Genomic DNA, 14,394 nt, shown 5'->3' with positions numbered 1-14,394 from the left:
TCGCTATTTAACACTTTAGGGAACATTTACTTGACAAAACAATTCAGTGTTATTTAATATTTTTTCCTCCAAATTACATACACTATCGTTTGTCTACCATTATTAATTAAAAAGAGAAATTACTTAAACATTGACTTTGTAACGGGAAGAGCATAGGGATTAAGTTATTAGGTAGCATTTTATTTTCCTCTCTGTTAATTTTAGCAAATTGTGTTGCACTAAAAGATGAAAAAATTTTAAAAAGCGTGCCTTTCCATGCTGCTGTTACATCGCTTTAGGTGAACAGATGATATTTACATATTTTGACAGAAAATTCCCTGTTTGGGTCAAAGTGGCAAGAATCTGTCAGGTGGGGATTGAGCTACAGCTGCTGCGAATGCTATCAAAGCTGTTGTCTTGAATGCCGTGACATTGATAGTAGGTTAGAATGCACCTGGAGCAGTTAAAGGTTTTATGATTTGCAGACAACATAAAAAATCTTTACTTCAGAAAGACTCTGGAGAGAACTTTTTTTGCAAAAATAGCCGACACTCACTATTACTAATGATACTGCTCTTTGTAATTCCATTTTTTTCTGGAATACTATATTTCCTTACAGTAATAATACGAAAACAACTCGTTTACGAAGTGATTCTCCCTTAATAGATCAACTTATATAGCAATTGTAGTATCACTAATGAAGGTATGACCTAAGATGCTAATCATCTATGTACTAATCTTTTCACTCAAAGGATAATATCAGGCAGATATATAAAATTCTTATTTTCTTTTGAAAGATAAGGAAATATTTTAAAATACTGTTTTTGCGATCGTATTAGATATAACAAAATAATTTTTTATTATAACTATTCATATATTTAATTGATTTATCCATTTATATTAAATTTACTGTGAGAAATTCTTTTTATGCCTAGTTTGGAAAGAAATTTCCATAACATGGGTTCTGGCTCATTGGAAAGTCGTTCTAGTAAGATTAAAGTATCTAAATTACTTCACTATTGGCGATCTTAAGATTTTTCATACAAAAAGTATTATAAAAAAAGGTATGCCTATAGAAAAGCTTTAAAAATATTTTTACAACTTGACCATAAATTAATATATGCCCAACCTTTTTAGACAAGAACCTCTTAGTTTGATCAAAAAATTGTAATCTACAAATAGTTACATAGGCAGTAGTCAAAATAAAAAAATAGACAATAACAGAATTACCACCAAATATTCTTTTAAGACTACGCACAAATCTTTACTATCGTTTTATTAAATATGTATAAATTATCATGTATACACTCAATTATTGTCAGGGTATTTTTTTTCCTTTCACCCACCTGTTAAATGTTCTACACTACTAACCCAAATTTTGCTGACGGAATAACCTCAATATAGCATTTTTTATCTGGCAAGTCCATCAAACATGTCTCTATCACATGTTTCAAAGTTACTACCAAAAAAAGTAGAACTTTCAACAACTAGTTTACCAGTTCCCATTAAGACCTTCCAGCCCTCTTCGACTGTATCATTCATATCAACATCACCAAAATTGATATCGTAATGTGCAACCATGTCACCAATATGTGAATCCACTGCACCCAAGATATCATTCCAATCATATTGAATAGTTAAATGGTGTTCAGGATGCAGAAAACAATAGTTGTATTTGAAACCTCCTGCTGAATCATGTCCATGATTTACATCGTGCTAATCCTTCTTTTGTTTTGACGCATTTTTTGAGTTAGTGTCCCTCCTTATAAATAATAGCTTAGCTTTATTATTTAACCCATCTGAAGACATGTCCAACCCTCACATAAGAATACCATTTATGGTAGCAGTACCATTATGCCAGGAACAATTTGTACCATCCCTTTTAGATAATTTATCATCTTCATCGAAGATTAGTTCAAGTGAACCATCAAAGTATTGGAAAGGTGGTAATGCCGATAAATCTTTGTCTCTCTTCATAAACATTGTAGCAAACTGGACATATGTGCCGATAGCATAAGCAGTAGCTAAAACAGTAACAACACCAGTAATAACACAATTTAATCCACCATAGCAACCTTCCTCATTCGGTGAACAGTTAGCACAATGGTCAACTAACTCTCCCCATTTAGCAGCAGCACCTTAAGTAGTAGCTATTAGCGAATAAAGGGTTTGACACCATATTCTTTTTTGTAAAAAAGAGCCTCCCTTGTCAAAGTATGAAATAATACTCTTGCCTTTAGAAAAACATGGTAATGTACTATTCAAAAAACACAAAGGGATATTTTGAAGAGTTATATCTGTAGGCTGAACACATCATCCATTATTATTACAAACTTGCTGTTTTTCGACACCTACTTTGACTGCAATCATGGCTTTTAATAAAATGAAAAACCTTCCTAGTAATCTCATCTTTCTTGGCGATCAGAGTTCTTGGACACTATAATGGTTGTATCGTAAAATGTCTGTCTTTGAAGTCTTTTAAAAGATAAAGGAAATAAGTAGATGGTCACCAATCTAATTAGCTTAAACATTCAGATGTTAAGGAAAATCATAAATATATTACCCATCAATATCACAAGATTGTAATGAAAAAAAAAACTTTTCTCTTTTGAAGAAAATTTTGCTGGACATTTCATATCAATCTTAAATTGGATAGCCACCTTATCTTTAATCATAATAGTTTTGCTCAATAAAGTGGGTTAAATTTGCATCAATAACATAGCTAACTCCAAAAACAATCAATAAAACTGATTCCTGATTCCGTTCAATCTTAATATTTTTATGAATTTCAATGGAATATCTAGTGTAAGAATAAATGTGTAACGTATTAAACTAGAGTTAACTTTTTAATTTACCAGTAAATACATGATCTGATAATAGGACGCTCCATTTATCTAGATCTCTGTCTTAGGAAAACATCCCAAAAGCCAGGGAAACAAACAGACAAATACATAATTTTTCAAGACACTGTCAACCATAGTTTCTCCAAACTTTTTCTATCAAATAAAAAAGTTTATTTTTAAAAAGGTAAAAAGCGTACTCTTTAGACATTTATTTTAGATTACAACCCAAACTTTTTCCCAATGAAGCATTCTATCTAACTATTTCCACTGCTATGAAGTAAGATACATATATTCTTGGTAGATTGATACGTCCTCAATCAAAAAAATCAAAAAAATCATGTATGAATTGAAAAAATGATAACAGAAAGTGATTTTGATATGTTGGCTATGGTAGTTAAGTATGTGTAGACCTTGTGAAGGAATTTCGAAAAGGTAGAAAAGAGAATAAGGAATTGACAAAACAGACTCTGGATAATGGATGTCGTTTACATAAAGGAAAAAGAGACAAAGAGGGAAAGCTTTTGGAAGAAGGAACCAATACTGAACAAATTGTATTTGAGAAAGAATTTAATGCAGATTAAAGAGTAGAATATGGTATGACAAGACAGGAAAAGATACATAGATGATATCAACAATAAATAAAAGCCAAAATTTTGTAAGGGTTTTTATCGAAGAAGGTATCCATCCATCTTTAGTATTGGATCCCATATGAAACTTCTACTTAAACTATAAAAGTTAGTTTTATGCAGCGTATTAAATTAAATATACAATAATTAAATATCGATGAGTATTTCTACCAGTTACCTCAATAAATCAAAGGTTTTTTTGAATAAAAAATAAAATAACTTTCCCTACTTGGATTATCCAACAACTATTATCACCATTGTTACCCATTTAATGCATTTTCTTGACTGAATCAATCCCCTTGAGTCATCATGTTTTAGAACACCTAAATATAGAAAATGCATATTTATAATTTAGTAAATAGGGACACGCAACCAATATATAAAATCTGATACATGTAGCACAACAAAATAGTAGCGAGACTTTTGAATGGTAAATAATTACTAAATATTTTAAACTTTGGTGAACAAAAGTTCATATATTCTGTTTATTAAAAAAATAAATTAAGAGTTTGAAAGAGTTATATTAACATAACGTCAAAAGCTTTTTTCACACAAAGATAGATTTTTAAAAATAGCGAAACCGTAATTCTTTTTTGTCATCTGTTTGTATTTTATCAAAAGCCATACCTCGTTTTCCTACGAATCAAGAGATTGTTATAATGTTTTTAGATACTTATTTACTAGCTGCTATTTTGCTTATTGTTGTTCTTCCTTCATACATTCTATACAGGATTTTACCAAAATCTGTTGCATTGATTGTCATTGATATTTACTGTTACATGTCTGCAAAGGCTTTTGTCGAATCAGATTGGTCCAAATAAAATTGATTCTAATGCTGCTAACACAATAAGTTTCTAGTTGACTAGATCAACATTCTTGGAAAGTAGTAGATTTTATATTTAACATTTTCAATAACCTAACTAACTAGTAAATTGGATCTTTGGTTTATTCAGAACCTATATAGGTAATATATATAACTATATATTTTGTTTACGAATAAATACAAGTTGATCTTTCATTATTTTTGTTCTCTTTCTAGAATATTTTTCTCCTTGAAAATTACTAACTCTATAATAAGTAACAGTCATTAATAAAGAAGCATGGTGAGAATATTATCCATTTATGAATAAGATAACATTTGTCTTTATTTTAATTTCTTCAACTTTATTTTTTACTTAAGTAATATCAATTCATAATTTTTGTGATGAATTGCCAGAGCAATTTTTAACTAAATTATCTCTTGGTAGTTTTAAAAAACAAGTTAATTGCAATAGTATCATTTAACATGCATATTGATACAAGGATTTTTTCATACTTTATGTAATATTTGAATTATTATTCCAATTTCTAAATAGTAAATTGATTGTATTGTCAGTTCCTTTCTTTTCTTACTCTAAACTGATTGTTTTTACCCTATTTTTTAAATCTTTCTTTTTATTGCTGATATACATAAACTTTGTTGCATAGTTCTTTTTAATGAGATACTTTTAAGCTATCTATTATATCATGTAGGAAACAAAGATATAAAGAAAATGGATTAGTTTTGATTAAATAGCCGTATCAATATACCTGGAGCTTCTTAAGGTAATAATAATAGATATTTAGTCGAATTAAAAATTACACATTTTGTCCACTTGAAGAATGTTACTTTTAAGAAACAAGGTTTTTGTAAACTTTCAAAATAACTCTTGACCATCTGTACGAAAACTACCTGCTAGTGACTAACATGATACTTAGTGAGAGAACTTTTGTACTTCTTAATGCATTGTAATTGTATATTCTTTACATTAGCTTACCACCTTGAAAGATGTTATTGAGATTAAATAGATTTTGTTACATGTTCAAGAATATCAGAGAATGATTTACTTGTGTTGCTAATTTCCAACCTGATAAAAAAATGATATTATCTTATTAATATTGAAAGAATAGCAATAGTAATTGCTCTAAATTTTACACCATACTCTCTTTTTCCAAGTTTAATCTTGAAAAATAAATCTTCACTTTTTTGTCATAATTGTATTTGTATTATTACTATATATGTTACTCAGTTCAGTATATTTGATTACTTTGAGAGCAAATGTTGTATGAAATTTATATATTTATCTCCTGTTCTTTCAATATAAGACATATATATAGCTAGAATTATTAATTAGATCCTCCATATTACATATTCTCTATATGCAATAATAGATGTGATACTATGGTTTATTCTATATTACACCAAAATATTTTAGTTCATTCTTATTCTATAAATACAAATATTATTAATGCGAAACAGTAGTGTCTGTATGCATTTAATGTGTAGATTACATTCTCAAATGTATTCAAAAATGATTAGATTAACACCGCTAACATATTCAAAAAACACCTGATTATAGGGGTGTTGTGACGGAAGTGATTATTGGTACGAATATTCTTATCAGTTATCCATCAGATTCTAACTAAATGATGTTTCAATAGTAATAGTATGCTATATATTTAATTTAATAATTAATAAAAACAACTTAATAAAATGTAAGTTCATGTATAATATCAGTACAGACTTTATAACATATTAAATGAGATACTGTTGAAAAAAGTTTAGAGATATCTCTATCAAAATAATTTCACCATACTAAATAACTGAAAAGATTGAAAAAAATTACATCAATGAAGACTCAGGTATAAATTAAAAGAACTAAGAAATATGGGTTGATACTAAAATATCTCTGACATTCTACTAAAATTGAATGTCTCATAATAAATAGATAGGTCAATTAGATTTTAGCAAATACAAATCTCTATTAAAATAAAGAGCCTTTATTGCTTACTTATTAATAAATTTAACCAAGATAAATTGATAAAAAAATTGTCACCTATAAAAGAGAAAAGCTAAATATAAATATATATAAAATCAATAGTTTTTTCATATCATGTCTTTATCCTTTATATGCTTTTTATATATTGTACCACAGAAGAAAATAGAAGTAGTTTACTATAACTTTCTACACTGTAAGTGTATACTAGTTATAATTAAGATTGTATACTACATATTAAATATGTAAGAACGTTAACCCTTAATACCAGAACTTTATTTGTATGAAAAAGAACTTTAAAAACTATCAAAAATCAACTCTTTTTTACATTTTGATTCTATTAGTGTTTTTGTATAAAATCTCATGCCAAATAATCTTATTTTTACCCTTTTTGGAACATATCTAAGACTTGCAAATAATTATTTTGTTACATTGAATAAGAAAATTTCCATAACTTGATATATAAATAATCAAAATACATTCTTGAAAAAAATCGAATTTCAAAACTTTCTTAACCTCTTTTTCTATCCCATTTCTTCTTCAGCATTAAGAAAACTTTAATGAAAATACTTCAACAAATTTCAACGTTTTCATTTCCTTAGACAACAAAAAATTATGATCTCTTCGTTATTAATTTTTGAATATTACTTGCTCAATTATTGTATAATAACGGAGAAGATGAATATCATTTAATTTGTAACATTATGACCACTATTCTATTACTGTTTTTTTTTTTTCAAAGAATTTAATTATCTAAACTAAATTTATTATTTATTAATATGTAACTCCTATTTTCTTACTTCCTGATATGATATAGAATAATAATAACCTTAAATCAATTGATAAAAAACCACTGCTCTAACATCGGACAACTAGTAACAGATTTACCAAATATTTCCAAAGAAACTGAGAATTTGACAATGAACCTTACACTCTATTAAAAATTACCAATATTGAAAAGTTGGCCAACAGTAGTGGTGAATCTAGGGAAATTACTGATAATAGTGACCTTTTAGATAAGACATCAAAGAAAATGAGTTTGTTAAGTTTAATTTTATTGATAAATAAAAATTCTCGCAACAAATTTTCAACAATTCCAAATCATACTTATGAATTATTAATAGGGGGGTTAAGTTTTGTAGAAATAGATGCATAAAACACAATCACGCCATCTCCTGGTTTACAGATTAGCTACACTGACTAATTTTGATAGCACAAATAGAAATAGGAAAACAGTGAAAAAAAAACACTCACGATTGCCTAACTTTTATTTTTTGCAAGATAACTGTTGTTATGGATGTTGTTGTGTATATATTTATGTACTTGTTGTAATATACCAGAAGAAGGAGCTTGTTTGTCTATTTAACTATTATCTTTTCAAAAAATATATTGTTTTTATTGAATACATTATATGTTCCGCATGCAACAATAGTTTTATTATAACAGTTTTTCTTATTAACTCTAGCTAGAATATTTCTATGTAAACTTGTGCAGAAGTAATTAGTTATGAATGGGAGTATCTATTAAAAAAAATAACGCAGTCTCATTATACTTAACGTAACAATAATAGTCTACCCCTATTAAACTGTTGCTTTATTATGCCTTTTGATTAGATTCTTCTTATTTTCAAGAACATCTAAAAGAGAAACACAAAAAAACTTTTACAAATAAAGAAACCAAAGGAAAAATAAAAAATGTAATATTCATGCCCCCACGCTACGCTTTCGTAAATAGAGAACTATTGAATTTAACGTTTAAAAAAGAGTTATTATCCTTAAAAGTTATCTGCTGATATTCTGCACATACAATAAATCAAAAGATATGTTATAAATTTTTAGAACTGAACTGTCATTTTTTGTACTATTATTATTAAACAATTAAATTCCTATACAGTCAGCTGATATGTAAAAGGTAACAATTAATTTTCCAGATCTCCACTCAAAAAAAAATTTTAATACAACAATGGTGTTTTCTATAATATGTGCAAGTGCTTGAACTATTGTTCAATATTTCCTTTTTAGGTGTCAAAATGGTGGGAAAAATCCCACCTTGTATTTTCTTAATTTTCATAAAAAAAAAGAAAAAAAAACACAAACCTTGCCCTTCTATACAAAGCACAAAAGAAAATGACATAGTTTAAAGACTTGTCAATTATGAAGTCTCTAAACTTTATAAGGCAAAACTTAAATAAACAGAATATGTTAAGAACACACAAGGCACATTAATTTGAAATGAAATAACTAATTATGCCAAATTCTTAAATGCACATTGTCATTTGTTGCTGAGATGATCGATTTTTGATAATATCAACACACTATAAGTATTTTGTGTTTCTTAGTGGAGTATGTACCTGTCATAACTTAGTACCTTATGTATAAAGTAGCGAAGATATATTCTCAATTTGAACACTCTATTTCAGCAATTTCATTGAGTGAACTGCCATTTCTTATGTATAAGATAAGCGATTGAATAGTGAGAATATAACTATAGATATTTTGTATTTACCCTTAGTAGTAAAACATAGGTAAGAGATATATTCATTGAGTATTCTTATCCACTATTATTGAAAATAATAATTAAAACATACAAGCAAGATACATCCATACTTCCAGATCATGTTCCGCTCCACAACAAATAGAACATTAAATGACTATGTTTTAAGAAAAAACAAAAAGAAAAACTCTTGATCTTTTTGTAAACCCTACAAGAATAGAAAACAATAGTATATGCAGATCTTTTACATCACACTGACATCAGCCTGGAATGGTCGAAATGTACATGCATGATACACACCCACACATATACATTCAGCATAAGGACTTGGATCTTACTAAATGCTCCAGCCTCATTTTTGGTAATTTCTTTAATGATTAATTGTCATATATATTTTACAAAAGACACATATATAAATGTGGGTCTATATCTAATTGTATACAGTCTGCAAATTGATTCTTGTTTTCATTCTCTTTATTTCTGGTTTCTTGTTTTCTGTGTCATTCTTGCTCTCCTGAGTGTTTTCCTAAAATGTCCACAAACAAAAACCAACAAAGAAAAGAAAAAAATAGCTGGATAAGATTATATAACATAAAAAAATATTAGTAACCATTATTCCTTTGTTATTGTTAAAATGCAGACATTAATCTTGTGGTCACTATTAGGATTACTTGTGACCAAAGTAAGTGCCGCTATTACAACTATTTCATTACCAACAACCTTGTCTGGTGATCAAACATTTTCCGATGATATCGTAATTGAATCAGGTGCTACTCTTGCATTAGTATCTGGTTCTTCATATTCCTTCAATGGCAATATTGATGTTAAAGGTTCTTTAGACATTATTGGTGATTCAACAAACGGGTTAACTAGTCTACAATTTGGTTCTACTACAACAATTACAAACAGTGGTAACATCAACATCGAAAATATTAAATCGGCAGGTTCTGCCAGTGATTTTGTTATTGCACCTGCAAGTATTGATAACTCTGGTACATTCACTGTCTCGCAATTAAATGCTGCTGCTACTGTGCCAGGTACTAATTTCACTATAGCTCCAACAGGTTCCTTCATTAACACAGGTACTATTGATTTTGACACAGCTGATAAAGGTGGCACCACAAATGGGTTTTTGTACCTTGGTACTATGACAAATAATGGTATCATCAATTCTGGTGGATTATCTGCATTGCTAGCCGACCAAAGAGCGTATCAACGTAGTAGATACGATATGAAAGGTATTGTCTTCAATAATCCTATAGAAGGTGAAGGTGAAGTCACCGGTAATACTGGGGCTGTAATTTTTCTTAACACAGAAGTTATTGGAGAACAAACTTTTAATGTCCACAATGGTATGTATATTATTAATCCAAAAGTTGTACCAGGTTCCTTTAAAGTTGTGAATTTTATCGGATCAGAATTCGTTTTTTTAAATATAGACTTTAACAAATGGTATGCTGAGGATTTGGGCACCATACCTTACTACCTTCAGACTAATTTTGCAGTAGATGGTCACCGTTACTGGTTTAACTCAAGTTGTACAAATGATTATGCTGAATATGCTCAAGGTAATATTATTGTTACACCATCTGATCCTCTTTACCAATTTTATGGTACTGATATATACATGATGGATATCATAGGTTCTCAATGTCCATGGTTATCTGAACCAATTACAAAGACAACAATTGTTACTACTATAGATTCTATTACCGAGGCTACCACTCTTTCAACTTTAGTAACCTCTACAATTAACCAGTACTTCATTACTGTGTCTGAAAAGATTTATCAAGTTGCAGTACCTCCACTATCTACCACCTACACTACTACTACTGCTGATATTTCTGCTCCAACAACATCTACTTACACTACTACAGTTGTTGATAGCAATGGCTCTTTATCTCCAGAAGTTGTTGTTGTAGTGGTCACCCCATCTCCATCTACCACCTACACCACTACCACAGGCCCGGTTTCTGCCCCAACCACAACCACCTACACAACCACTATTACTGACAGCAATGGCTCTTCATCTCCAGAAGTTGTTGTTGTTGTGATTACTCCATCTCCATCTACCACCTACACTACTACTACTGCGGATATTTCTACCCCAACTACAACTACTTACACCACTACTATCACAGACAGTAACGGCTCTCCATCTCCAGAAGTTGTTGTTGTTGTGATTACTCCATCTCCATCTACCACCTACACTACTACTACTGCAGATATTTCTGCTCCAACTACAACCACCTACATAACCACTATTACTGACAGCAATGGCTCTTCATCTCCAGAAGTTGTTGTTGTAGTGGTCACCCCATCACCATCAACCTCCTACACTACTACTACTGCTGATATTTCTGCTCCAACAACATCTACTTACACTACTACAGTTGTTGATAGCAATGGCTCTTTATCTCCAGAAGTTGTTGTTGTAGTGGTCACCCCATCACCATCGACCTCCTACACTACTACTACTGCGGATATTTCTACCCCAACTACAACTACTTACACCACTACTATCACAGACAGTAACGGCTCTTCATCTCCAGAAGTTGTTGTTGTTGTGATTACTCCATCTCCATCTACCACCTACACTACTACTACTGCTGATATTTCTGCTCCAACCACAACCACCTACACAACCACTATTACTGATAGCAATGGCTCTTCATCTCCAGAGGTTGTTGTTGTAGTGATTACTCCATCACCATCGACCTCCTACACTACTACCACCGTTCCAGTTTCTGCCCCAACCACAACCACCTACACAACCACAGTTACTGATAGCAATGGCTCTTCATCTCCAGAGGTTGTTGTTGTAGTGGTCACCCCATCTCCATCTACAACCTACACCACTACTACTGCAGATATTTCTTCTCCAATCACAACTACTTACACAACCACTGTTACTGACAGCAACGGTTCTTCATCTCCAGAGGTTGTTGTTGTTGTGGTCACCCCATCCCCATCTACCACCTACACTACTACCACCATTCCAGTTTCTGCCCCAACCACAACCACCTACACAACCACTGTTACTGACAGCAATGGCTCTTCATCCCTAGAGGTTGTTGTTGTTGTGGTTACTCCAGCCCCATCTACCTTCTATACGACCACTACTGGTGATGTCTCTGCCTTGACCACATCTACCTTCACCACCACTATTACTAACAGCAATGGCTCTTCATCTCCAGAAGTTGTTGTTGTTGTGATTACTCCATCTCCATCTACCACCTACACTACTACTACTGCTGATATTTCTGCTCCAACCACAAACACCTACACAACCACTGTCACTGATAGCAATGGCTCTTCATCTCCAGAGGTTGTTGTTGTTGTGATTACTCCATCTCCATCTACCACCTACACTACTACTACTGCTGATATTTCTGCTTCAACCACAACCACCTACACAACCACTATTACTGATAGCAATGGCTCTTCATCTCCAGAGGTTGTTGTTGTAGTGATTACTCCATCACCATCGACCTCCTACACTACTACTACTGCTGATATTTCTGCTCCAACCACAAACACCTACACAACCACTGTCACTGATAGCAATGGCTCTTCCTCTCCAGAGATTGTTGTTGTTGTAATCACCCCATCTCCAAGTGGCCCAACTATCTACACCACTACTACTGCGGATGTTTCTGCTCCAACTACAACCACCTACATAACTACTATCACAGACAGTAACGGCTCTTTATCTCCAGAAGTTGTTGTTGTAGTGGTCACCCCATCTCCATCTACCACCTACACCACTACCACAGGCCCAGTTTCTGCCCCAACCACAACTACTTTCACTACTACAGTTGTTGATAGCAATGACTCTTTATCCTCAGAGGTTGTTGTTGTTGTGGTTACTCCAGCCCCATCTACCTTCTATACGACCACTACTGGTGATGTCTCTGCCTTGACCACATCTACCTTCACCACCACTATTACTAACAGCAATGGCTCTTCCTCTCCAGAGGTTGTTGTTGTTGTAATCACCCCATCTCCAAGTGGCCCAACTATCTACACCACTACTACTGCGGATGTTTCTGCTCCAATCACATCTACCTTCACCACCACTATTACTAACAGCAACGGCTCTTCCTCTACTGAGGTTGTTGTTGTAGTGATTACACCATCTCCATCTACCACCTACACTACCACTACTGCAGATATTTCTGCTCCAACTACAACCACCTACACAACCACTGTCACTGATAGCAATGGCTCTTCCTCTCCAGAGATTGTTGTTGTTGTAATCACCCCATCTCCAAGTGGTCCAACTATCTACACCACTACTACTGCGGATGTTTCTGCTCCAACTACAACCACCTACACAACCACTGTCACTGATAGCAGTGGCTCTTCCTCTCCAGAGGTTGTTGTTGTTGTGATCACTCCAGCCCCATCTACCTTCTATACGACCACTACTGGTGATGTCTCTGCCTTGACCACATCTACCTTCACCACCACTATTACTAACAGCAATGGCTCTTCCTCTCCAGAGGTTGTTGTTGTTGTAATCACCCCATCTCCAAGTGGCCCAACTATCTACACCACTACTACTGCGGATGTTTCTGCTCCAATCACATCTACCTTCACCACCACTATTACTAACAGCAACGGCTCTTCCTCTACTGAGGTTGTTGTTGTTGTGATCACTCCAGCTCCATCTACCTTATCCACTACTACCACTGGTGTAGTCACTGTCCCAATCACATCTACCTACACAACTGTAGTCACTGACAGTAATGGCTCTTCCTCTACTGAAATTGTTGTTGTTATAATCACACCATCTCCATTTAGTAGCTTTATGACATCACCAATTTCTGTACCATCTCCTCTCTATGGAAACTCCACTATATCTGGTGAAAAGATTGAATCTACTTTGAGTGGCACTCTAGTTGTTCTGACTACGGTTGTTAATGGAGTTACTATGACTACAACTTATTGTCCAGAACCATCTGCAACTTCTGAAACAAGTATGACTGCTATCATTGGTCATAGTTCTATTGAATCTGTTTATTCAAAGAACCAACAAGAAGAGACCAACTCACTTTCTGCTGCTTCCAACGCAACTCCAGTTATTTCTGTTACTTCTACTACCCCTGGTCCAGCATTTACCAATGGTAAAAATCACCCAACATCTAGAAACTCTAGAACATCTACCACTGTAATCGGTAATAATGAGTCTAGAAGATCAGAAACATCGATGCCTTCAATGGTGCCACAAGTTTCCCAATATATTCCTGAACAGCCATCCTCATCATCAATTGCTATCACAGTACCTCATGAAGGTGTACCTTCTCTTGTATCATATGAAGGTAAAGGTAGCACCATGTATATGATGAAGTGGAGTGTTGCCCATTGCATTGGTTTATTATTATTCATGGTAATTTAAATTGATTAAAGGCAAAAAATTTTAAAATAAAGAATTCTAAATAATTTAATAATTAAATATTTCTATATAAGTATATAGTATTCTAATATTTTTTATATTGTGTATTTTTATTATTTATTTGATTTTCAAATATCTTATACAGCACAAATAGATTTACTCATTCCTAATAAACCGATAATATCTTCTCCCAATTTTAAGTAATTTAAATTATTCAATACAATTATACAATCTAATAGTTGCTATATAGACATTTTAAT

The 14,394-nt window shown here is 32.4% G+C and overlaps 1 protein-coding gene across 1 annotated transcript; it reads left to right on the top strand.

Moving 5' to 3' along the window:
* Positions 1-9,370: 9,370 nt before the first annotated feature.
* PWA37_001838 (uncharacterized protein) lies at positions 9,371-14,137 on the top strand (the record flags this gene model as incomplete). Its single annotated transcript, XM_064858452.1, has 1 exon — positions 9,371-14,137. One exon carries the CDS (start codon positions 9,371-9,373, stop codon positions 14,135-14,137), a length of 4,767 nt encoding a protein of 1,588 aa, XP_064714275.1.
* Positions 14,138-14,394: the final 257 nt, after the last annotated feature.

This window comes from Arxiozyma heterogenica, assembly GCF_036370985.1.
Source record: "Arxiozyma heterogenica strain weizmannii chromosome Unknown scaffold_18, whole genome shotgun sequence".
Taxonomy (NCBI): Eukaryota; Fungi; Ascomycota; class Saccharomycetes; order Saccharomycetales; family Saccharomycetaceae; genus Arxiozyma; species Arxiozyma heterogenica.
This window is presented reverse-complemented; position numbering and strand designations above follow the sequence as displayed.